The 23,138-nt window shown below is 54.0% G+C and overlaps 1 protein-coding gene across 27 annotated transcripts in view; it reads left to right on the top strand.

Moving 5' to 3' along the window:
• Tns1 (tensin 1) overlaps positions 1–23,138 on the top strand; it is a 230,800-nt gene that overhangs the window by 111,883 nt on the left and 95,779 nt on the right. For 25 of the 27 annotated variants that reach the window (XM_076550126.1, XM_076550131.1, XM_015986049.2 and 22 more), the window contains 7 exons: positions 11,081–11,122; positions 12,311–12,361; positions 17,647–17,696; positions 19,361–19,541; positions 21,376–21,426; positions 22,402–22,524; positions 22,943–23,007. In XM_076550126.1, the coding sequence (XP_076406241.1) occupies positions 11,081–11,122; positions 12,311–12,361; positions 17,647–17,696; positions 19,361–19,541; positions 21,376–21,426; positions 22,402–22,524; positions 22,943–23,007 (563 nt within the window). Of the gene's footprint in view, positions 1–11,080; positions 11,123–12,310; positions 12,362–12,943; positions 13,278–15,870; positions 16,419–17,646; positions 17,697–19,360; positions 19,542–21,375; positions 21,427–22,401; positions 22,525–22,942; positions 23,008–23,138 lie in introns of those variants that run through there. The other 2 variants (XM_042260144.2, XM_076550140.1) reach the window with 2 other exon arrangements.

Raw genomic sequence — 23,138 nt, forward strand, 5'->3', positions numbered from 1 at the left:
GGGTCCTGGTACCCCATTCCCAGATCTTTATTCCTCCCCATTCCTCATTCCCCAACTTCTTGTCTTCAACTGAGTGACCCTGAACACATCACCTACCCGCTTCTCTTTAGCTGCCCTTCTCCAGAATGGGAGCTAGTAATCGTACCTGCTTCAGGAGGTTGTCAAAAGAATAAAACATCGAACTAATCCACCTCGTTCATATTCCAGAGCTGCTGAGCTCTGTCCCCTCACTTGGAGCAAACCCTTAGGTTCTTTCACAGAAGTCTTCTCCTCACAGTGTTGTAGCTCCCGGCCTTTGCCTTGCTGATCTTTAAACACATCAGACAGCATGCTACCTTAGGGCCATAGGTTCTTCTGTTTCCTCTGCCTCGAATGTTCTTCCCGCAGACACACCTGCTTCCCTTGCTCCGTGGTGCTTATGGCCCTCTCACATACTCTGCACCTTGCTTATTTATCTTTATCTTGACTGAGGGGCTCCACCCACCCCAGCATGTGAGTTCCAGGACAGGGACGTTTTAATCTTTCTCGCATTCAGTAGGCATTCATTCATACACGTGCACTGGGCACAGAATGGGACTGTGACTGCTGGGGGTGGGGCGGATGGGTACTGCTGTGGCCCTGCGTTCCTGATGCCTGTGGTGAGTTCTGTAAATGGGGAGGGGGGGTTTGGGGCAAGCAGATGCATGGGACCCCCCCCCCCCCCCCCCCGCTGCCCTGCCAGTGGGAAAGTGGCCCAGGAGAAACAAGGAGAAAGTTTGGCTCCCCTTGGCACACACAGCACCTGCTTCCTCACGGTGGGTGAGGCGAGCGCTTTGAGCAGGCTGTAAGAGGGAGGAAAGGGTGGGTTCAGGATTTCCCTTCCCTTCCTCTCTACTGCCAGCCTTCCAGCCCCTGCAGGCCGCTGTCTGGCCGGCCTTATTCCCGTTTCCCAACTTGGTGTGCCCTGGACATCTATCTGTCTATGGCGCGTTCTGGCCTTGGCTTGTCTCTGCTTCCTCTACCTTTTTTTTTTTTTTTTTTAAACTGACCTTGGATGAATCCTAACCACCCTTCCCCTGATTCAGACCCAGATTTTCTGCCCAGCCTCAGTCCCTGCTGGCCAGACATATTTCCCAGCCTGTGCCCAGGCCAGCTAGCGCCGAGTGGTTTAATCTTCAACTCATGTTTTTATCTTACTCAACAGATGTTGCCCAAGGGAGTGGGTAGAGGAGGCTGGGGGTTGTCCCGTGCCCGCCTCTCCCGCCCCCTGCTCCCCATGGGGCTCTAGGGAGCAGGACAGAGTTAGGATCCCTGCCGTAGACACTTGCAAAGAGCTGAAGCAGCCGTTCTCAGGCCCTGAAAAATAAGAGTTGGAGGAATTTCCCGGCGATGGTTGCCAAATGGAATGCCCACTAAGACACCTCGTGTCAGGACCTCTGTACCTGAGAACTGGCACCCAGAGACCTGGGTGGGATGGCCATCAAGGCATCTGAGGCTAGGCTGTCTGCACAGGAGGGCCAGTACCCTGGACACCTGGGTAACTGGAGACAGAGCTTCCCCTGCCATTGTTAGCCTCACAGCAGGGGGTTGGAATGTCCTCTAGCGTGACCTGGAGGTCGGGGAGCAGGGGAGTCGGAATACTTCAGGGCTTGTGGTTTCACCTGCAATAATAACAAAGCACTCTCCCTCCTCCCAATTTGAGCTTTTACCTTCCCGGGTTTCAGTTACCTGATGTCACCCGAGGTCCAAAAACATTAAGTGGAAAATTACAGAAATAAACAATCCATCCACTTTAAATTGTGTGCCGTTTTGAGTAGTGTGACGGAACCTGGTGATGTCTGTCCCCTCGTGCCCAGGGAGTACATGCTGGATGTGCTGTTTGCCTGTGAGTCAGTAGCTGCTTCTGCCACCAGATGGACTATCATGGTGTCATAGTGTTGGATTCAAAGTCACTGTTATTTTACTGAATAGTATCTCCCCAGTACAAGAATTTCAAAGCTGACCAATCAGGCAGGGCTCAGGGAAGCCATGAGCCGCTTCCTCTCTATGAGGAGACAGTTCTCCACACATGTAGAGGATTTTATTCTAGCTGTTGTGTTGGGCATCCACCGGGATCTTGGGACTGCCCTGAGGGGGAGGGGCCACTGCATTGGCGGCAGTGAAATGCTTGCGCTTTGTGTACTTTTGCGTGTGGACGCAGGAAGGAGATGCTGTGCCTTACTTTAGTGTGGCTTGATGTGGGACTTGAGGCCACAAGATGGATCGGAGTGAGAGTGAGCTTTCCATCATTCATCAGCCTACACTAGAGCTATTCTCCCAGCCACTAACAGTGACAAATGTCACTGTCACCTGCACAGCACCTGCAGTTTTCAAAGCCTTTTCCATGGCTCAGGGCAATGGGGGAGGCTTGTGACCCATGTGGACACCTGGGCAGCCTGTGTCCATCCTGGAGAAGCAAGTGGGACCACGTATAGTGGTTAGATCAGGACTCAGGAAGGCTGACTGCCTTGCTCACAGGCTCAAAGCCGGCAGTAGGGGGATGGGCTTAGAAGGGTACTCCGATCCTATCCTTGGGGCTATCCAGGTGCCTGATTTGAGGTTCTCATGGTCCCTAATGTCTGTTGGCTGGTGGGCTAAGGTACTGAGAGAGGATCTGTCATCTGTTCAACCATCCCTTTGTTCAACCATTGCACCAACCCATGGCTGTGCACACAGGGTCTGGGACAGCCACTGTGCTTATGTGCAGAGTTCTTTTCTAAGTTGGTCTAACTTTCTTTTTTGCATGTTGGGGAGCCTAGTGTCTTGTGCATGTGAGGTAAGCATTACCAAGCCACACTTCCAGCCTAGTGGTATTCTCTTCTGTTGGAACTGCCAGGTCTTAAACTGATCTTAAGATTATTTTTTTAAAGATTATTTTATTTATATGTATGTATGTATGTATGTATGTATGTATGTCTTTATGTGCATGTGTGTATGTATGTGCTGGTGCCTGACAGGCCAGAAGTAGGCACTCTATCCCTTGGAGCTAGGGTTGCAGGTAATTTTGAGCTGTGGGATGTGGGTGATAGGAGCTGAATTCTAGTCCTCTGGAAGAGCGGTGTCTTCGCGGCTTTTCTACTGACCTGACAAAACACTATGACCAAAGCAACTTATTAAAGAAAGCATTTAATTAGGGCTATGGTTCCAGAGGGCTTGAGTCCATGGCCATCACGGTGGGAAGCGTGGTGGCAGGTAGGCAGGCACGGCCCTGGAGTAGTAGCTGAGAGCTTACATCTGTTCTACAAGCACAAGGCAGAGAGAGAGAGAGAGAGAGAGAGAGAGAGAGAGAGAGAGAGAGAGAGAGAGAGAGACAGAGAGACAGAGAGACAGAGAGACAGAGAGAGAGACAGAGAGAGAGGAAGAAGAAGGAGGAGGATGAAGAAGGTGGAGGAAGAGGAAGATGAGGAGGAAGGAGGGGAGGGAAACTACTAACTGGGAATGACTTGGCTTTTACACCTCAAAGCCCACCCTGAGTCACACACCTCCCAAGAGGTCACACATCCTAACCTTTCCCAAACAGTTCCACCAACTGTAAACTGAGCGTTCAAATATTTGTGCCCATGGGGCCATTCTCATTCAGTTAAACACCACAAGCACTGAGTGCTCTTAACAACCAAGCCATCTCTCCAGCCTGGACCCCAAGATTTTAAAGTGCTATATAAAGGACCCCTATCATAGGGTCTGGAGCAGCAGGCATCTGGCTGCCTCCTGTTAGAAGAGGATGGCATGAAACTGGGCATGGTGATACATGCCTGTAATTCCAGTACTCAGGAGGTGAAAGCAAGAAGTTCAGAGGTTCAAGGTCATTCTCTGCTTTATAGAGTTTAAGGCCAGCCTGGTCTATGGTGAGATCCTGGTGTTTTTTTTTTGTTTGTTTGTTTTTGTTTTTGTTTTTTGAGACAGGGTTTCTCTGTGCAGCTTTGGCACCTTTCCTGGAACTCACTCCGTAGCCTGGGCTGGCTTTGAACTCACAGAGATCCGCTTGCCTCTGCCTCCCGAGTGCTGGGATTAAAGGTGTGAGCCACCACTGCCAAGTGAGATCCTGTTTTTTTAAAAAAAACCAACCACCAGAAAAGAGGAGGAGGAGGAGGAGGAGGAGGAGGAGGAGGAGGAGGAGGAGGAGGAGGGTGATGAGCTGGTCTGGGAAAACTGGAGGACTGGCTTGCAGATTTCATCTCCTCCATCAAGGACTATGACAGGGAAGTGCTTTGTGGGTGTGATGAATTTAACCCCAGGGGGCTGAGAGGGGCATGGGTGGCCATCTTTGGAAAAGTCTGGAGAATGGAACCATGCCGGGAGGGAAGGCTGACCGGAGGCTGGCTTCTAAAGGGAGAGAGCCTGTGGGCCTGAGCTTCCTAAAGACCCCAGAGGGGGGGGGCGGTTGTGCAGTTCAGTCAGGCACCGCAGAGGGTTGCATAGTCCAGAAGGGTCCGGTGCCTGAGGCCATGCTCAGAAGGCTTGGGCTTGTTTTCTATTGCTCCCCAAAGCAGCACTTAGGAGGTGGAGATTGTCCAGGGGAGAGTGGGTTTGAGAGCCAGGAAGAGGTTTAAAACATCAAACACGGCCCACTGGCTGCTGGGCTGATCGGCTGATGTCTGCAGCTGGAACCCCTCACTAATCACTGACGCCTGTTGGGGGTAGGGTGCCAGCTACGAGCCTCCTCAGGGCCACTCAGATCCTGTCTTTACTCAGGGCCGGCAAGGGACACGGTCCCCAGAGGTCAGAGGTCAAAGCCTCTTTTGACCACTACTGGGAGAGGCTCAGTTAGGACGTAGGATCCTGCCCTCAGCAGCCTGATGTTTGGGGCAGAGCTGTGTCCAGGTGGTATAAGCCTAGGCTGGGCTGCCAGGCCAGGGTACACAGGGTTGCCAGGTCAGGAGGCAAGGCAGGGATTGGGGTGGGGGTGGGGAGGGAACCATACCATAGAATGCATCAGTGATCAGTGCCTGACTCTAGGCTCTCACTAGGGGGAGCCTTAGGGTTCAGGGGAATAAGTGAACCCACTTGTGCATGCCTTGGAGAGCTTGCCTCTTTTGGCAGGGCCGGTTTGGAGGAAGGAGAAGAGAGGGTTCTGGAAGGTGCTAGGACTAGAACATTGCCTTGGTACAAATTGAAGAAGCAGGTAAACAAATATGGTTATAAGCCGGGCGGTGGTGGCGCACACCTTTAATCCCAGCACTTGGGAGGCAGAGCCAGGAGGATCTCTGTGAGTTCGAGGCCAGCCTGGGCTACCAAGTGAGTTCCAGGAAAGGCGCAAAGCTACACAGAGAAACCCTGCCTCGAAAAAACAAAAACAAAAACACAAAACCAACCAACCAAAACAAAACAAAACAAAACAAAAAAAACAAATATGGTTATAAAAACAAATATGGTTATAAATGTTGGCTAGCCTGCTCTTGCTCTGGGGGAGAGGACACCTTGTATATTACCTGGGTCTAGACACCCACTTGGTGGCCCCGGCTGGCTGGTGGGGAGTGCTGTAAGGTGGAGGTGGGAATGTACTCAACTGGAGAGGAGGGGCAGGCTGGGGACAGGGAAGAGGTCCAACTTTTTTGACTCTGGGGCTAGAGAGGGAGGGACCAGGCTTAGAGGAGTTCATGGCTTGGGTGGAGAACAGGACCTTGAGTGCTAAGCACTAAGGGCCATTATGGGTCCTTGAACAGGCAATTGACCCAAAGCAGGCTTTTAGAGCCGGAGTCTGCTGCCAACTGGGGGGTGGCTTGGCAGGGAGAGGTGGCCATGGGATGGCAGGTGGAAGGGACTGGGGTAGACATGAAGCAGGGGTTTCATGGGCCCTGGGCCAGATTAGCCGAAGGATGTGGAGGAGGCGCAGCCTTAGGCCAGACCTGGCCCCCCTGGGGGAGGAGAGCTGTGCGCAGAGGGACTCAGTACTCTTGCCTAGCCCTGAGGTGTGGCTGGTGAGGATGTCCTTAGCCCATGCTGTGGTGCCGGGCCCCTCAGGGTTGGCTTGGAGGAGGGACTGCGGACAGGAACAGACTTGCTTGGCGCTCCTCTGGGGGGTGCGGAAGTCAGACATAGCTTTCCACTTAATCACCAAGAGCCTGTTCTTTTCCCTTGATGGCCTGAGTGTGTCTGAGAGAGGCTGTGGCCTTGGCAGCCGCCTGACCTGGACGTTTAGGTCAGTGTTCCTGCCACCTGGGCCTCTTGCCTGCCCTGGGTCCTGCGTCTTCAGCCCCAGCTCTTCCCGTACCCACCCCCACCCCCACCTCTGTCGCCTCTTGGTGCTTTCGGAGTGGCGGAGTGGCGCAGAGCAGGGACACAGATTCGGAGGGCAGACCTGGGCTCACGTAGAACTGAGTATCCTCCTGGAAACTGCCAGAAGAGGAGCCGAATGCTCCTTCCCCAACCCTTGTGACCGTGAAGTGGAAGGATGGATGGCTCAGGAGGCCTGGGCAAACAGTTGACCCAAAGCTGGCTTTCAGAGTGGAGGCTCTGGCTTCCTCTGCCGCCGCTGCTGCCTGTGGGTTGATGTTGTTATTATTACTCTTGAGAAGGTGCCCCCCATGGGATGTTAAGAGGCTGGGCCTCCAGTATGCAACCCAGCTCCCCTCTACCATACTCTGTTAAATATCCCCAAATGTCATGCGCTGTCCCCCGCCCCTCGGCACTCCGCGGACCCCATATCTACTTACAGTTCTATTTTGGGAAAGAAGTGGGCCCAGAATAGTTTTCCCTGGGCCCTGGAGCTGAGCAATTCCAGCCCCTTCTGGCTGTCCCCACTAGCTCCCAGGCCCTTCCCCTCCCAAGATAGGTAGTGCTGGGTGACCTCACAGATCCTCAGCGTGGTGGCAGATGTGATGTCACGGGGTCTTTTTGGCTCCCAAACTGCCCAGATTCCAGACTTCCCCTGGGACAAGAGCAGAGAGAGCTGGCAGGCTAGAGCTGAGGGTTTCAAGAGTTCTGGACAGAATGTTCCGCGGGAGGCTGAGTCTGCATTCTGCACCCTCCCTCTTGCCCCCGAGGCCTGGGCTAAGGCTGGGGCATCCCCAAGGTCCAGTATTTCCTTCCTCTAAACATCAGCCCACAGATACGTTTTTCCCCCCGACGCAGCCTCCCTGCAGGCCACCAGTGCATTCTACCATATGATCCGCACGCAGGTGTCCCAGCCTTCCAGTCTTCCAGGACGTGCTCACCTTCGATCAGTCAGCATGTCCACAGGAAGGGAGTGGGCATGCGTGTCTGTTTCGGGTGGATGGAGGGGAATTGAAGAAAGGATGTGCAGCTTCCTTACCCACCCTGTGGTTCATGGCAAATTCAGGAAGTCCTCTATTCTCTCTCTCCCACCGCAGTCTCTCCCATTTCCCAGTCTTCCTAGGAAAGTGCAGGGAAGCAGTCTGTTTTTAGCGGTGACCCTAGGCGAGGGTCTGCTGTAGCTAGCCTTGAGGGCCCCAGAAGTGGGGGGTCTCTGCTGAAAGGGGCTAGGAAGATGGCTTAGTGGGCGAGAGTGCTTGACGTGCAAGCATGCAGACCCCGAGTTCAATCCCAGTACCATGGAGAACCAGGCACAGTGATGCTTGCCTGTAATTCAAGTACTGGATAGTGACGGGAAGAGCCCTGGGGCTTGCTAGCCATCCAGAGTAGCCAAATCAGTGAGGTGGAGAGCGATAGAGGGAGATACATGATGTCCTCTGGTCTTCACATAGGTGCACTTAAGCGCACGCACATCTATACACACACACACACACACACACACACACACACACACACACACACACACACACACACACACACACACACAAAGGGAGTGAGAGAAGGAGGGAGCCTGTGAGGACATGAGGGCCGTTCAGATGCCAGCTCTCTTCCTCCAGGCGTTGTCCACTCGCCTCATCTGTGAGATGAGTGACATGCACTTCCCAGGATGCTGTGAGAGTTGGGATGAAAACTGCAGAGCCTGGTTGGTCCCCAGTCTGTTGCACATCAAGCTGCTGTTGTTTCTTCAGCCTTGGGAAAAGGTATCTCTAGATCATGGCTGGCACTAGGGGGAGACAGTGGAGGCAAGTCAGGTGCCAAATGTGAGGAGGCATGGCCTCTCAGGGACAGAGACACTGTGCAGAATGCAAGACAGGTGTGTGTGTGTGTGGGGGGGTACCACTTTCAATTTCTAGACCTGGGCTGGCAGGGGTTAGGGACTCCTGTGTGAGGCCAGCACTGTCCTTGCTTCGATTCCACGTGAACCACCCTTATGTAGCTGACCTTGAGGTGACAACTGACCCCAGGAGAGGGACAGTGAAATGAATTTGGCACTGGGCTCTGCAGGCCTGGGGTAACTTGGTCCTGCCTTGCGTCTCATTCAAGATCCTGGCAGGTCTTCCACCTACACCTCAGTTCCTGTCTGTGGGTCAGGGGGCAGGAGGAGGTGATGTCTCAAGGCCCTCTAGGAGTGCTTGTCTTTGAGTGGCATGTGAGGATGTGGTGTGCATTGCATGTGTGTGCATGCGTGCATGCATTTGGTTTAGAAAGGTCCTGATCTAAAACTAAACAAAAAATGAAGGTGAAGGCTGTTGTACTATCAGTCAATTCTGAGTATGATGAGGGTATCAGAGAAGGGAGCAAGGAGACACTGTTCATTCCACAGATGTTTCCCCAGGGCCCACAGTGTGCCAGGCACTGTTCTGTGCTCAGTGTGGGCATAGCTCATATTTCGGTGAGAGACAGGCTGTAAAGGATGTTGGTAAATACAAAATAGAATGTTGGAGAGCAGTATGTTCTAAGGAAAAAAAAAATCAGAGATTAGAGAGATGGCGTAATCGTTAAGAGCACGTGGTGCTCCTGCAGAGGACCTGGTTCAATTCCCAGCACCCACGTTAGGTGACCAGTAACCCAAGTTCTAGGTGATCTGATGCCCTCTTCCAGCCTCTACAGGCACTTGCACACAAGTGGTACACATATGTCCACTCAGGCACATACTCATACATATAAAATAAATAAACACCTATTTTCCTTAGAACTAAAAATCAACCAGGGAGGGCTAGTGTGTGTGTGTGTGTGTGTGTGTGTGTGTGTGTGTGTGTGTGTGTGTGTGTGTGTGCTTGCACACGCACTCATGTGCATGTGTGCCTGCCTGCCTGCCTGTTTGCATGGAGGACCTGCACTTGAGGTATAATCGAGGTCCCACAGTTCTCTGAGGCTGCTACTTCTGAGTTTCCGCCTGCCCTGGAGAGTCTCTGGGAGCTTCCCTACTGTGCCATGTGAGAGCTTGGGCAGCCTTAGCCAACTCTGCCCAGCTGGGACCAGTCCCTGCATTTTTCCATTCTCAGGTAGTTAAGGGCTGGTAGTTAGTCCTGGAGAACTAGGGTCGAAGGGATGCATGCATGCTGGGCTGAGGTTATGAACTCTGCAGGGCAATCTGGGTGTTTGGAAATTTTTAGCTCCTCAGGAGACACGCGGGACAGTGTGTTGAAGGCATCTGACTGCTGGCGATTCTTGCCTGTGGCTGGCCTCCAGCTGGCGAGGGAAGGGGTGGGGGCAGAGGGGACAGCGCTCAGATGATCCCTGGCAGGAAGGGTGCATTTCTCCCACTCTGCTGAGGCCTGTAGTTTTATGGCTTGGAGAAGGCTGGGCATGGGTCTGAGTAGGGTGGGGCTGGGCGGGCCTCCTTGTTGTCGGAGAACTCCAGAGTGAGAGGGTAAGCAGTAAGGACTAGCCTGTGCTAGGAGCCAGGCCCTCTTCATGGGGAGCCTTTATTCCATTCACTCAGCATGCAATTACCCCAGGCAGCCATGAGGTGGGCACAAGGTCAGGTAGCCTACTTACGGTCACCCTGTTGACAGCAGAGTCAGGGTATGGGCTGGGCGGTCTCCTCTTAGAGCCATCCAGGACCCTGTTGGAGATGCACACTCCTGGTCCCTACAGCATGTGATGACTCAGACGTTCTAGGTAGGTGGGACACTCAGTGCCAGTAGCCTTTCTGGTGGTCGCAATTCCCTCTTGGAGTGACAGAACACTGTCCCCCCACCCCCACCCCCTTTATTCTTCTGGATACTTTTAGGATGAAGCTCCTGTGTGGACTGGGGTGGAGGGAGAATGCTGGGATGGACCATCTGTGCATGTTTGGCCCATTTCTGGTCCCCCTGGTTCCTGGCATTAGGGAGTTACTATTGAGCTGAACAAAATGTCCCTAATGCTTACTTGGATGAAGGTAGACCCAGAATCCAAAATCAGGGCTGGAGAGATGACTTAGCAGTTAAGAGCATGTATTGCTCATTGTAGGAGACTGGAGTTCAGTTCCCAGCATTCCTGTGGAATGGCTTACAACCACCTGTGAATCTAGTTCCAGAGATTTGATACTATTGGCCTGTATGGGCACCTGCACTCATGTCAACAAATCCACACATGGATATGCACACATGCACATAATAAAAAAAATAATAAAAACAAAATCTCAAATTCCCAAATTAACTGAGGAATGCAGTATATAGGGCCAGATAAGACCGTTCCTTTAGGAAGGTACAGATGGGGGAGGGGCAATGGGGTACCATGCGGGGTATAGTCAGAGCTTCCACCAAGGAGGAGGAGAAGGCACAGTGTCGAGTGGGTATGGACGTGCTTTGTGTGTATGTGTACCAGAGGTACCAAGGGTGGGGCCAGCAGGCCACTGGAGAGCTGGGACTTGGGCGGTATTTGGCAGGCAGGCTCTGACCCCAGGAGTCCATACTCCTGGGCCTCTCTCGTAACTTCTGTCCGTTTGCTGGGGCTCGCAGGCCATGGTGGTCCTGCCTCTATGGGTTCTTGGCCTGGGTAGACACAGTGGAGGTGAAAGCCCTGGCTAGGGTCAGAGTGTTTTGTCCCGTCATCCTCATTTATTGAGTGGTCTGAGGCTTGCGTGGACACCTAGTGTGGGCCCTTGGTGAGGGCGGAACTGGATGGCTCCATGACCATGACTAATAAGATTGTGTGTCATTTTGCAAAGGCTGCTTCCCCAGCTTGGGACCAGCCAAGGGATGTCTTGAAGCTTGGGACTGTGCCCTTATTACCACCCTGACTGCCGGCCTAGAAGGCAGCTGTGCCAGCATGTTTCACTGTTTTCTGTTTTTGTCCCTAGCCCATCACCACGGAGACTGTCCCCAAGAATGTAGTGGATGTGGTGAGTGACAGAAGGGCCAGAATGAGGGGGCCCCTGCTGGAAGGGGGTACGGGAAGGTGGGTTTAGAGATGGGGCAGGGGTTGGAGCCTGGAGGAAGGGGTGCCGATAATCTTGGAACCTGTGTGCAGCCATGGGCTGCCTGAGAGAGGCCGACAGAGAGGGAGCAGGGTGGGGCTGTGGAGGAGATCAGTGACGAAGCCTGTCTGCAAGAAATATGCTAAATGTCTCAGGCCTGTAAACCTGGCATCCAGAAGGCTGAAGCAGGAGGGTTAACCCTCAGGTTTAGTTCAGCCTGGGCTACGAAGTGAGACCTCTTTCAAAACAAACAAACAAACAAACAAACAAACAAAAAAAAATAAAAAAAAAAGGGAGGCCCTGGTAACCCTCCATCAGGGAAGTACCCGTACAAGCCTGAACGTCTACGTTCGATCCCCAGAAACGACCCTGGAAAAAAGCCCAGTCGGGTGGCACATGCTCATAACCACAGGGCTGAGGAGGGAGGGACAGCGGGACCCTTGGGGACAAGTCCCAGGCTAGTGAGAGATCCTGTCTCAAATGCCAATCTTGCTTGAGAGGGTAGGAAGGTGGCAGGACCTGTCTGCTTTAGTAATACAGGTTTGTGAAGGTGATCCACACGCATGTGCATCCACACACACGCACACGCACACACACACATATGCACGCACACATGCACGCACACACGTACCCACATGCACACACAAAGAGGCCATGGGAGTGGTGGAATATGAGAAAGCTGGGCAGACTTCCCACCGATCTTTTGGACTACATGAACAGAGTTTCCTCCAGGCTGGATGGGAGAGGATGAGAAGAATGTGGGGGGGGCTCTGCATTGGGGGAAACTGAGACTGGAAGAGTTGTTGGATGGGAAAGGCCAGCTTGAAACTATGGGCTGGAGGCAAAGACCCTACCTGTAGGACTTCAGGTGAGGGAGAGCGTGTCTGGGCCTTAGCTTTCTCATCTTCAAAATGGAATAACAGTGTCCCACAGGGGGTAGGCCCAAAGGAGAGGGTTTACCTTCCTCTACCGGGCCTTCAGGTGTTCAGGTACCCCCCCCCCCCCACCTTCTGCTACCCTTTCACGCTCCACCCTGACTCCAGCAGGTAGGAATTCTGGAACCTTGCACTGTTCATCTTGCCCCATCTCTGACAGCCTCTCCTCTGCCTACAGGGGGAAGGAGACCACAAGGGTGGAAGCTCTCCAAAAAGCCTCCAGGAAGGGGTGAGTATAAGGAGGGCAGGGGCCAAGACTGCTCTCAAGGGTAATGAGCAGGAGTGTGTGTGTGGGGGGCAGTGCCCTTCGACCTTTGCAACTCTCTTGAAGGGGGCCTGGCTGGCTTGACTAGAGTGCTGGGGAAAGAGAAGGCCCATGAAGTCACTTGCTGGGCTCAGGCTTGGCTCTGGTCTTCGTCACTATGCCATGGCAGTTCTGGGTGAGGGAAGAACAGAGAGACGGATCTGAGAGCTAGGCTTGGTGGAAGGCAGGCTTGGAAAGGGTGGAGGGAAACAGGGCTCTGTAAAGGGGCCCTGGGCTCTTAAGGTGTCCCTAGATGCTGGAGACACTGTCGGGGTGCTTGCCTGGAGCCAGGAGTCTCGGGAAATGGCGAATGCTGTGTGACTTTTCGGCTTTTGATTCAGGATTCTGGAAGAAGAAGAAGAAGGTTATCTGGTCCTTGCTCATTTTGTCTTTGGTCTTACGAGGGGGGGTGGGGGGGCAGGGGACAAGTTCCTCAATCAGAAGGAACTCTGGCTAGGGCACAGGAGCCCCTGATCTCTGCTGGGGCTGGCTTGTCTCTCTACCCCCGGCGGACCCCACAGAGGACGCTTCACCTTCCTCGGGTCTTTTCTACCCTGTGCCCCATGCTGGCCCCTCCGTCCACTGCAGGCCTGGAGAGGAACAGGGAGTGGTTTTGGCGGTTGGCACAGGGGGAGCTGTTGATGGCACGAGGCCCTATCATCTGACAGCTGCCTGGCCTCTGGTAGGGAGGGCCCCGCAGGGAGGGGCTGAGCTGTAGCAGCTCCCGAGGGTGGCCCACCGATACTGCTGCACCATCCTGGGCCGCCATAGACCCAGCAATAAGGAGTGGAACTGTCCAGGGGCCGCGTGGACTCCTAGGTTGGGGGAAGGCTCCCTGGAGGTACGTGAGGATCCCTGTTCACTGGTCCTCGGGATGCTTTCGGGAATTTAGTTTTGTGTGTGTTGTCGCAAAAGATGAACTAGCTCAAGGCACTCCCAGCTCTGATGGGTGCTTTGTAAATATCAGCTGGTCTTAATGCCATTATTTCTTTCCGGGGCCAGGAGCTAGGCTGGGAGGTTGTATACCTTCACAACAAGGTGTGTGGCAGATGCTGTGGCTCCGTGTTATAGATGAGGAAACAGAAACGAGGTATCCATCGAATGTCTCTGGATCCGTGTCATCCAGGAGCTTAGCCTCTGAATCATTACTTTTAGTTGATGTTCTGGGCATGTTTAGAAGTTACGTCCTAGGATTTCTGACCCTGCATCCCTAGCCTGGGCCAAATGGAATCCATAACTATAGCCAAACCAGAAGTCGTACGGTTAGACATCTAGAAGAGCTAATGACCCCGAGGGCATGTTTGACCTTGGTCGCATGGAAGAGGTGACCACTTAGTTGTGTTTGATGGTGTCTTGTTTTAGTTTTCAGGAAAGACCTCCGTTGGTGTGGGATCGGTGAATCTGCAAGTGGTTGTGTGTTAGGGTGGGTCAGGGTGGTGCCTCGTCTGGAGGTTGGAGGTCGGAGAAAATGAGTCTCAATAAAGGAGTGTAAGAAGGGCAAGCAGGAGGGCAGATCCCAGAAGGGCCTGCCTGCTGCAGAGGAATGGAAACCCGCCGTCAGGCTTCCAGACATCTGTCATAGGTGGGTTGACCCCGGGGCTGCAGTACTGGTCTCCTGGCTGCCCCGCCAGGGCTCTTCTGTACGCTGGGCAGCGGGAAGGAGGAACCGGCTCAGGGCACTGGCTTGTTTGTGGGGTGTTTCCTGCTCTGGCCTCTCCAGGCGGTTTCCTCTGATGTAGCTGGTGTGCAGTGGAGGCTGCAGACGTGTGCTGTGTCGCACTTTGTTTTGGAAAAATCCAAGTGGTGGGCAGGAAGGGGGGGGGCAGGAAGAGGTGTGGCCGCAGGGGCCTGTGTGGGGGGCCTCAACCCGAGGAGATGCAGGAATGAAGGGCTGGGCTCTGGCTGCCTCACTCGACCCCTGGTGTTCACTGGTAGACCCTCCTCTCAGCTGGGACCCTGGGGACCTAGGTTCAGGAAACCATTTTTTTTTTTTTTCTGTCCAGAGGTGTTTTGTTTACTCCTGAAGGAAAAGCAGGATTTCTCCCAGCTTCTAGCTGCACACAAGCCCCACCAGAAACTCAAGGTTCCCATAGCTCTTGCTGCGTGGATAGGGCTATGGGGAGCAGAAGGAAGGTAGCAAATAGCACAGCCCCAGGCTGCAGAACTGGAGCTACTCAGGAACGCCTGAGTTATGGTCAGCTCCCGCCTGCAGGGAGGACCAAGGAAAAAAGAGTTGGTGCCCAGAGCAGGAAGGATGAGGGTTAGATATGAGGAGGGACGTCCTGACAGTGAGGAAAGACGCTGGTTAGGGGGAGGCTACGGAATCCCCTTTCATGGAGGCCTTTCTGCAAAGGAGAGACATGTTTGAGAGATGAGGATAGGGTAGACTGTTTGGTGCCTGGGGATTTGGATCAAAAGTTCTATTATTGGTCCGTCTTGGGAGGAGCTCGTAGGAAGTTAAGAATTTTGAGATTCCCTAGAGGGGAAAAGAATGAGATTCCAGGCAGGCAGAGAATTTATTTTCCTTTTTAAAATAAACCTTCCCCAGGGAGTCCCAAGTGGGGCAGGTAAAAGATTCCAGAGCCCTGTGTGGCCCCCATTTTACCAACGAGTTCCTGAGACTAAGCCACTGTGCGTCCTGCCGGCTGGACTGACAATGATCTCTCTGTACAGAATGAGGGTGAGGCTTGGACCTCTCCACTTCTGCTCCCAGGTGCCTAGAACACAGCCTCCGTGAAAGTTTAACCCGCAAGGGAATGCTGGCCATGAGCGGGGCACAGAGCCGACTCCAGACCTCAGCTTACCCTGCTGTCTCATGGGGAGTCACCTGGGCAGGCTGGAGCACCCAGAGGGGTGTGTTTGCTCCTGGCTGCCTCTTGACTGTTCTGTGCATTCTGAATGCATCCACAGTCCCCGAGCAGGCCTGCATTCTGCCAGCAAGGGTCATGTGTCTCCAAACCTTGCAGAAAACAGGAAGCCCTGTTGGTACAAGTGCAGCCCAGCCCTGTGATTCATCAAGGGGTGACCGTCCAGCTGTTGGTCCCTGTCCCCTGCCCAGGACAGCTTCCCCTGTGCATCTCTGCCCCAGCCACCCGGCTGCAGAGTGCCTGGACCTTTTCTTATCACCTCTGGAGGCGGCAGGGCCAGACTCTGTTTGGGCCAAGTATTTATCTTCCAGGCGGGAGTCAGGAATGTGGAGTGTTATAACCTTGGCCAGAGGGTGGTGGGGAACCGGACTGAGAGCCTGGTCTCTGGGTCCTGTGCATCCTTTGCCCTGTGCCTTTGGAGGCTCCCAACTCTGCTTGGTTCTCCTGTTCCTTTGTCAGTTCTGGCTCAGATGGCCCAATGTCTCCCTCCAGCTCCTTGCTTGCGCCTGGCTTTGATCTTGGCTGCACCGTAAGCCTTGGCTAAGTTGTGGCTTCCAGTTGTTCGAAGCAGCTGTGGTGGCTTCCTTCAAGAGTGGCTGTGGATCCGTAGCAGATGAAGCCCTAGGGGCTATTTATAGCAGGGTGGCCCTAGAGCCTGGAGCCCAGCCCAGGGCCTGAGGAGAGTCAAGGCCTCCTCATCAGAGGCCAGTGCAATGGGATGGATGAAGTGTTGGCTTTCTGCGTGCTTTGGGGTGGGGAGTTTTGGAACAGCCTGGTTTAGGGTTTGAAAACCAAACACCCCGGTCCCCGCCTCTCCTGCCCTAGCCTGACTCACTCAACCCCCAGTCCTAGGGCAGGAAATGCTGAGAGATTGAGAATCGTTCCTTCTGACAGCGCTGTTTGGCTCCTCCTTATACTCAGTTCTGCTGAGCCCCGTGCAGCCCCACTGTGGCAGGGTGGCCAGCCCTCCCGCAGCCAGGGGCCCTGTGTCTGTCCTCCATGGGGAGCTGGACCTCAGAGCCCAACACTCTGCATATTGGGTGCTATATGTACCCTCCACTTGGGCTCCTTGAGTTCGAATCCTGCTCCGTCATCAATTTCCCAGGGATTCAGGGGTGAGTCACCATGTGTCTTATGGACCTGTTCTTTGCAGACTGTGGTCTTGCTGCCTCCAAGGGAGGCTGGCATTTGGTGGCCAGGAAAGGTGGCTCCGTGGAGCCCAGGAATTCAGAACTGGGGTGCCCTGTTCTGCATAGGTTGGAGTAGACGGTGGCTGAGGGAGAGGAAAGCAGGACTTTTTTTTTTTTTCATGATGATGGATGGTTGTCCCTTCCCTTCCTGGAACTTCTCTTTCAGTTTTTGTTGATAGGAGAATGACAGTTAAAGTGATAGTTACCATTGACCAAGTGCTAGGCACTGAGTGAGGAGACTCATCTGCATATTTTTGTTTGTTTTGTTTTGTTCTTGTTTTTTTTGTTGTTGTTTGTTTTGTTTTTTTGCTTGCCTGCCCGTAACAAGCTATTGAGGGCTTCCCTGTCTTCCCTGTCTTTCTGTGACATCCTGGTGACATTTTACCAGGTGCAGTGGGCTAAGCGTCTCCCATGCTGCCCAGCGGGATGCTGGAGCCTAGAGCCACACAAGTCCGTGTGGCTTGATCCCATGCTTTCACTGAATGTCACTCTGCTGCCCTGCAAAGTTGGGTCACCAACCTGGGTTTGTTGGCTTCATTTTGTACTGCCAATGCCCTGCATGTGGGGCAGGGGAGACAGGAGGAGAGACACGGAGCCTTAGACATGTGGGGCTGTGGATTCCCATGGTAAATCACGCACCTGCTGCTCCATCTCAAAGCTTTCCCATCGATTCGGTGACTCAGCGTTGTGGCTTTGGAGGAGGGGGAGTGAGGGGTAGCTGTGACAGAGGACACAGGTTCAGTGCTAGCCCGGGGAGGATAGATACTCTTCGCTTCCCTAGAGCGTTGGCGGCTGCTGTCTGTGATCTCTAGTTGAGGTTACTATTCAGATGACCGGTACAGTTCGGGCGAGGTGCGTTTCTGCCAATCCAGCCATTGCTGGTGTGTCCCCAGAGCAGGGGGGCCAGTCGGGTGGTTGTGTGTCTTCATATCAGAGATTTCCTCTTTCCACCTAACTGGGTCTCTCCCACAGCAGGTACTTTTGGCCTTTGGTTTTTTGTGGCTGGGGTGTTGGTGTGTTAAGGTGACGGGGATGGAGTGTTGATCAAAAAGGGGGTGAGGATCTGTGTGTGGCCATGCCCTGGGCTCCTTTCTGCTTCTCCCTTCCAGTGCCCCGCTTCTTCCCTTGTAATACTGTATCTTCTCTTTCCCAGGACTCCATGAGAGTTTCCCCAAGCATCCAGCCGCAGCCACAGCCTCTCAGGTACACTCGGCACACAGGGAGGATATGGGGTATGGGCATTCTCATGTCCTGTCCTGAGTCCTAAGACTGATGCTCTACAGTCCTAGGGAGGGACCTAGAGTTGGTGGCCCTTGGCCGTCATCATTGTGAGTTCTAGAACAGACTTTGAGGTGGACTCTGTATTTCCCTGCATGAGCTCATCAGTCCTTGTGAAGGCACTGAGCTGCTGAATGTCTGCAGTGACCTGTTCAAGGTCACCCACTGGTCAGAAGCGGCACTCAGGGCCGGCTGCCATCGAGGCTCATGCTGGTTCTGACTCTGTGGATGAGGTCTCTGACTGTGGGGAAGTCTTTGTAGAGCTCTCCACACAGGGAAGAGAACACATAGGAAGACTCCAAGCTTTGCCCACACCCTGCCTCTCTCTGCCTTCATTCTGAGGCTCCCTGGTTTCTGCTTAGAGCTCCTAGAGACCCAGATGGCCCTTTGTGGTCCCCCAACCCCATCCTTCCACTGCTGGCACACTTAAAGCTGTGATGCCAATCTTGTCCAGCTGGTGGCGCTGTTCTGCCTTTGTGTCCTTCCTGGGAACCAGCCCGATAGTGGAACTGCTGGGTAAGTCCAGTCCAGTCCACTATCCCAGGATGGCCACCTCTGACTCATGCTTGTTGCTGTCTTGGCTTCTCTCCCTCCTCTGCCTCTCAGAGGGAAAAGCTAGAAAGAAATGGGCTGGGTTTATGAGTTTTTCTGAGGAGGATGCAGTCCCTTCTTTAGAGCTCCGGTCCAGTGGCTGCTGAGATACAATAGGGACAAGGAGTGACTGGGATTCCGGTCCAGGTCTAACTGGGCTTCTACCCCAGTCATTGGAGAGACTTCTACCCCTGTGTCATTGGAGAGAACTGTTCTTGGCTGCCCTCTGTCTACACCTATCCCGACACCTGGGCCCATGTCAACCCCGTCTGGTGGAATCTGGATAATTCTAGGCTCCTTGATGTCCTGGGGCTCTTTGTCACCCAGGCCAGAGGATCTGCTGCTTTTAACCCCCTTCCAACCTCAACCCCATACTGCTATAGTATAGTGAAGGTTAGCGAAATAAGGAGTGTTGCCCACCTTGGCTAGGGAGGGAGGATGTGGTAACGGGTAACACAGGGAGGAGGATATGGAGGAGGTACCTCAGTAGATAACATGACTCCTCCTCTGGTAGATGGCATAAAGCTGTGAGTTCCCCGTTTCCCTCACCCTGTGTCTAGAGGAGAGACAGTTGCTGGCCCAGGGGCTCCCACGGCTCCCAGGACCCCTGAAACCACTGCGGCAAACACCCAGCACCCTCTCACCTCCCTGGCCTTTAGGATTGAGGGGGGCCCCGGGGCCATGATCTCTGCAGGGAGAGCCGGGGATGGAGTGCAGGGGTCAGCCTGCCCGAGGGAGGCTGGAAGGTGCCTGGCCTCTGGCTCAGCTGGAGCCCATGTGAGCTATCACCTGAGCTGCCCCCTCCCCCAGGGAGGCCTCCCGTCTGTCTTCTCAGTTTGAGTGCATGGAGATGGCCAGGGCTCTGCTCCAGGATTCTGGGGGCGCACCCCCCCACCCCCAGTCACTCGCTCCCTTCTGGATCCTTTTAGAAACGTCCATAGTGTGTTCGAGGCGGGGTTGGATTCCTGGGTTCTGACCTGGACCTGTCTTCTACGCAGTCTCTCCAGAAACATGAGTGTGAGCCGGGCCATGGAGGACAGTTGTGAGCTGGACCTGGTGTACGTCACCGAACGCATCATCGCCGTGTCCTTCCCCAGCACAGCCAATGAGGAGAACTTCCGTAGCAACCTCCGTGAAGTGGCCCAGATGCTGAAGTCCAAACACGGGGGCAACTACCTGGTGGGTGGGCCTCACCCTCCCTCTTGCTCACCGCCTGTACGCCGAGAGTCTCTGCTCACTCCCCATGCCAGCACCCCTTCCTTCCGTTACCCTGGGCATCTTGCAAGGCCCAGCCAGGCCTTCACTTTCTCTCAGAGAGAGCTGGTTCTCAGGAGAGCGTGTGCTGCTGAGTGTAGCGTCTGGAACCAAGTGTGTGTTGAGTGTGAGAATGGGTGAGTACCTGGGAGTGCATGTGTGCGAGTGTGTGTGTGTGTGTGTGAGGGTGAGGATGTGTGAACGTGTCGGTGTGCAGACTAGGAGAAGAGAATCAAGGCACAGTTTCATGTTAACTGAGCCTGCACTACAAGCCAGGCCCTCCGATAACCTCTTCTTCACCTTTAGAACAGATCCTAGAGAGAGCTGAGGTCTGGCTGGTGGAGCTGGGTGTAAGCCCTGGAGTAGACTTGGCCATGTGCAGCTTTGGGGTACCCCGGGGCTGGCTAGAGACACCAGATGTCCGGGAGGTGGGTGGCAGAGCTACTGTCTACAGCAGGAAGGTGACCGTTCCTGGGGGAGGCTCAGCTCCATGCTCCAGGGAGATATGTGGGGGCTGGACTGCTGGCCCTGAGCCCCTGGGTGCTGCTTGCCACATTTAGCAGAGCTGGGCCGAGGAGGTTGCACAAGGGTCCAGGGTTGCTGGAACAAATGACCACACACTATTTGGCTTAAAATGACAGGAATGTGTTCTGGAGGCCCGGCATCTGGTTGACGGTGAGGCCACGCGCCCTTGAATCCTAGAGGAACTTGCCTTCCTCGCCTCTTCCCCTCTCCTGCCCACTCCCAGCACTCCGAGGCATTCCCTGGCTTGTGGCCACCTTGTTCCATTCTCGGCCTCCACCTTCACCTGGCCTTCCCTGTCCGTCTCCCCTCTGGCTATCAGGACACCAGTTGCTGGTCTTAGGATCAGCCTGAATTCAAGAATATCTCCTGGCAAGATCCTTAACCACTTCCAAAGGTCCCAGATTCTGAAGTTCTCAGCGGACACACACTTTGAAGGCCTCTGTAACAATCTCTCCGTCATCCGCGCTGAGCATTAGTGAAGTGCTTGGCTTCAAATAACGGAAAGTCCTGGGTTTTCCTTCTGGCTCTGTGATAGCTGAGAGGCCGGCCATTGGTTACGAAGCCAGCTCTGTGACCTCGTCAATGTCATTAAGTGTGTTCCTTAATGGGACTGGGAGTATCTGGAGTTCTCTGGCTCCAGGAATACAGAGTTTAGGATGTCTGTGCTCTGTCGCGAACCCCTCCTTCCTGCCCTTTGTGGGGTCTGTCCCCTCTCCTCCTAGGAGGTGACATAACTACTTTCAAACTTGTGGTGGCAAGAGAGAGACAAGCAGCTCCTCACGGCCCTTCAGGGGGGTCAAGGAACATGGGAGACAGACAGGGTAGGCTCTGGGATGTGAGTGGGACTCCATGTGTTTGAGGGCGCCCACTAGGATGCCTTATACCTTATGGTGGCAGGCGGTTGCAAGACAGAGAAATGGTGGGATTTGGTCCTAAAGCCAGAGGTGGCCAGGCACTGCCACTCACCACCAGTGGCCTGGGCTCCATCCCTTCTCATCCCCAGTTCAGGATGTCCCCTTGCAAGGGGCTGAGTGTGGTAGCCTCCACCTTTCCTGAGAGCTCTCTACTGATCCTGTCGGCCAGCATGTGTTCATGGTGGAAACATTGCCGTTAGGCAGGAGAGTGACAGTGGGTATAGGTAGGAGTCCCGGGGCTCAGGGCTTGCCGGTGGCCGGGCTCCTGACAAGCGGGGACAAACTCTGTCCTTTCTCACTCTTCCTTCGTCTCTTTCTAGCTGTTCAACCTATCCGAGCAGAGGCCTGATGTCACGAAGCTCCACGCTAAGGTGAGTCTGTGGCTGTTTTAGGGTGACATGGCCTGGTCTAGCCTGGGATAGCAGGACAGAGAACATGCCCCCCCTCTTGTGCGGTTCCATGACTGTTCCAAGTTCAAGGGTATCTCAGATCTGCAAAATGACTAGAGTTCCAACTGCTGAAATTTCGCACAGTGGTTTCTGGCCTCGTCTGCCCCTGGGGAGGAAATGCCCAGGGTTTCCGGAGCACAGCACAGAGTGGGGCTGTGTCTGTGTCTTTTCTATATAGGCTCCTGTCCCAGGGATTACGCTGCATTGTAGATTGTTACTTTGATTGTTAAGAGACTTTGCAGAGGACCTTGGCTTCCGTCCTGGATTCTGGTGCCTGTCAGTGTGGGACCTCAGGCAGGTGACAGACTTCTCTGGGCCTCGGACCATGTCTCTGAGAGTGGACAGCTGGCTTAGGCATGTTCTATGGATCCTGCCAAAGGGCGGCTCTTTTCATTTAGTGTTTTGTGAAAGTAGAGAAGGCCCGAGGAGGCCTTTGTGGGCTTGAGAGCTAAAGATCACTGGGAAGCCCTGCTTCTTCATACTTCAGACTTCCCCCAGAGGCCTGAGAATGGACAGTCTGTATATCTAAGGTGGCATGAGCACCAGGGGACCCTGTCCCTTCATTTGTCATCATGAATCAGCCTTGAACTAGCTAGCCTTGGAGGGGAGTTGGAGGGCTGAGCTCAGGCCCCTCTGGAAGCTTTGAGATCACAGTTCCATGCTGTACACCTTGGCACACATCCATGAGGTCATGGTAGAGGGACATGGCTTGCCTAAGACCCTACTGTGAGCCTGGGTCCCAGGCCATGGCCTTTGCTCTTCAAGCCTTACCTCTCAGCAGGACTAGCGAGCAGGACAAGAGCAGAGGCCTGGCTGCTGGTGGCTACTTCCATGCTGTGCTGGCTGACTTGATGGAGTCCCTGGACTTGCCTTTTCTTACTTATGTCTCAACCACAGGTCCTGGAATTTGGCTGGCCTGATCTGCACACACCGGCCCTGGAGAAGATCTGCAGCGTCTGCAAGGCCATGGACACCTGGCTCAATGCAGACCCCCACAATGTTGTTGTTCTCCACAACAAGGTCAGAGCACAGGGTGTACCTGTGGGCACGCACCTCTGTGTGTGTGTGTGTGTGTATGTGTGTGTGTGTGTGTGTGTGTGTGTGTGTGTGTGTGCGTGCACATATGTGTGTGCACACCTGCCTGGGTGCTAAGATTGTGTGGTTGTACTCACCTCCCTGTTTGTGTTCTCCATTCTAGGACATTATAGATTCTGCCCAAGTGTATACCTCCAGCAAATGGGGGCAGGGCAGCAGTTTAATCGCCTAGCCGTGGAGAGCGGGCTTAGCTTTTCTCACTTCTCCCCTCCTGCCTCCCTTCTCAGTGTTCCTCTTTCTCCAGAACTGCACTCTCCTCTCCCACCCTTGGCCACTAGGCTTCTGGATGCGCTGCATACAGCAGAGCCTGTTGGAACAGTGATTGCTTTTTTGCCTCTTTCAGGGAAACCGAGGCAGGATTGGGGTTGTCATCGCAGCGTATATGCACTACAGCAACATTTCAGCCAGGTGAGAGGTCAGCTGTCTTCTGTCCCAGCTTCTGTCATCTGGACATTGATTTGGGGACATCCTTCTCTCATCCACATGCCTTCTGGGGTCCAGGAAGTGCCCTCAGATAGAGGAACAGGAGGGAATAAGAG

Source organism: Peromyscus maniculatus, chromosome 13 (genome assembly GCF_049852395.1).
Source record: "Peromyscus maniculatus bairdii isolate BWxNUB_F1_BW_parent chromosome 13, HU_Pman_BW_mat_3.1, whole genome shotgun sequence".
NCBI classification, from domain to species: domain Eukaryota; kingdom Metazoa; phylum Chordata; class Mammalia; order Rodentia; family Cricetidae; genus Peromyscus; species Peromyscus maniculatus.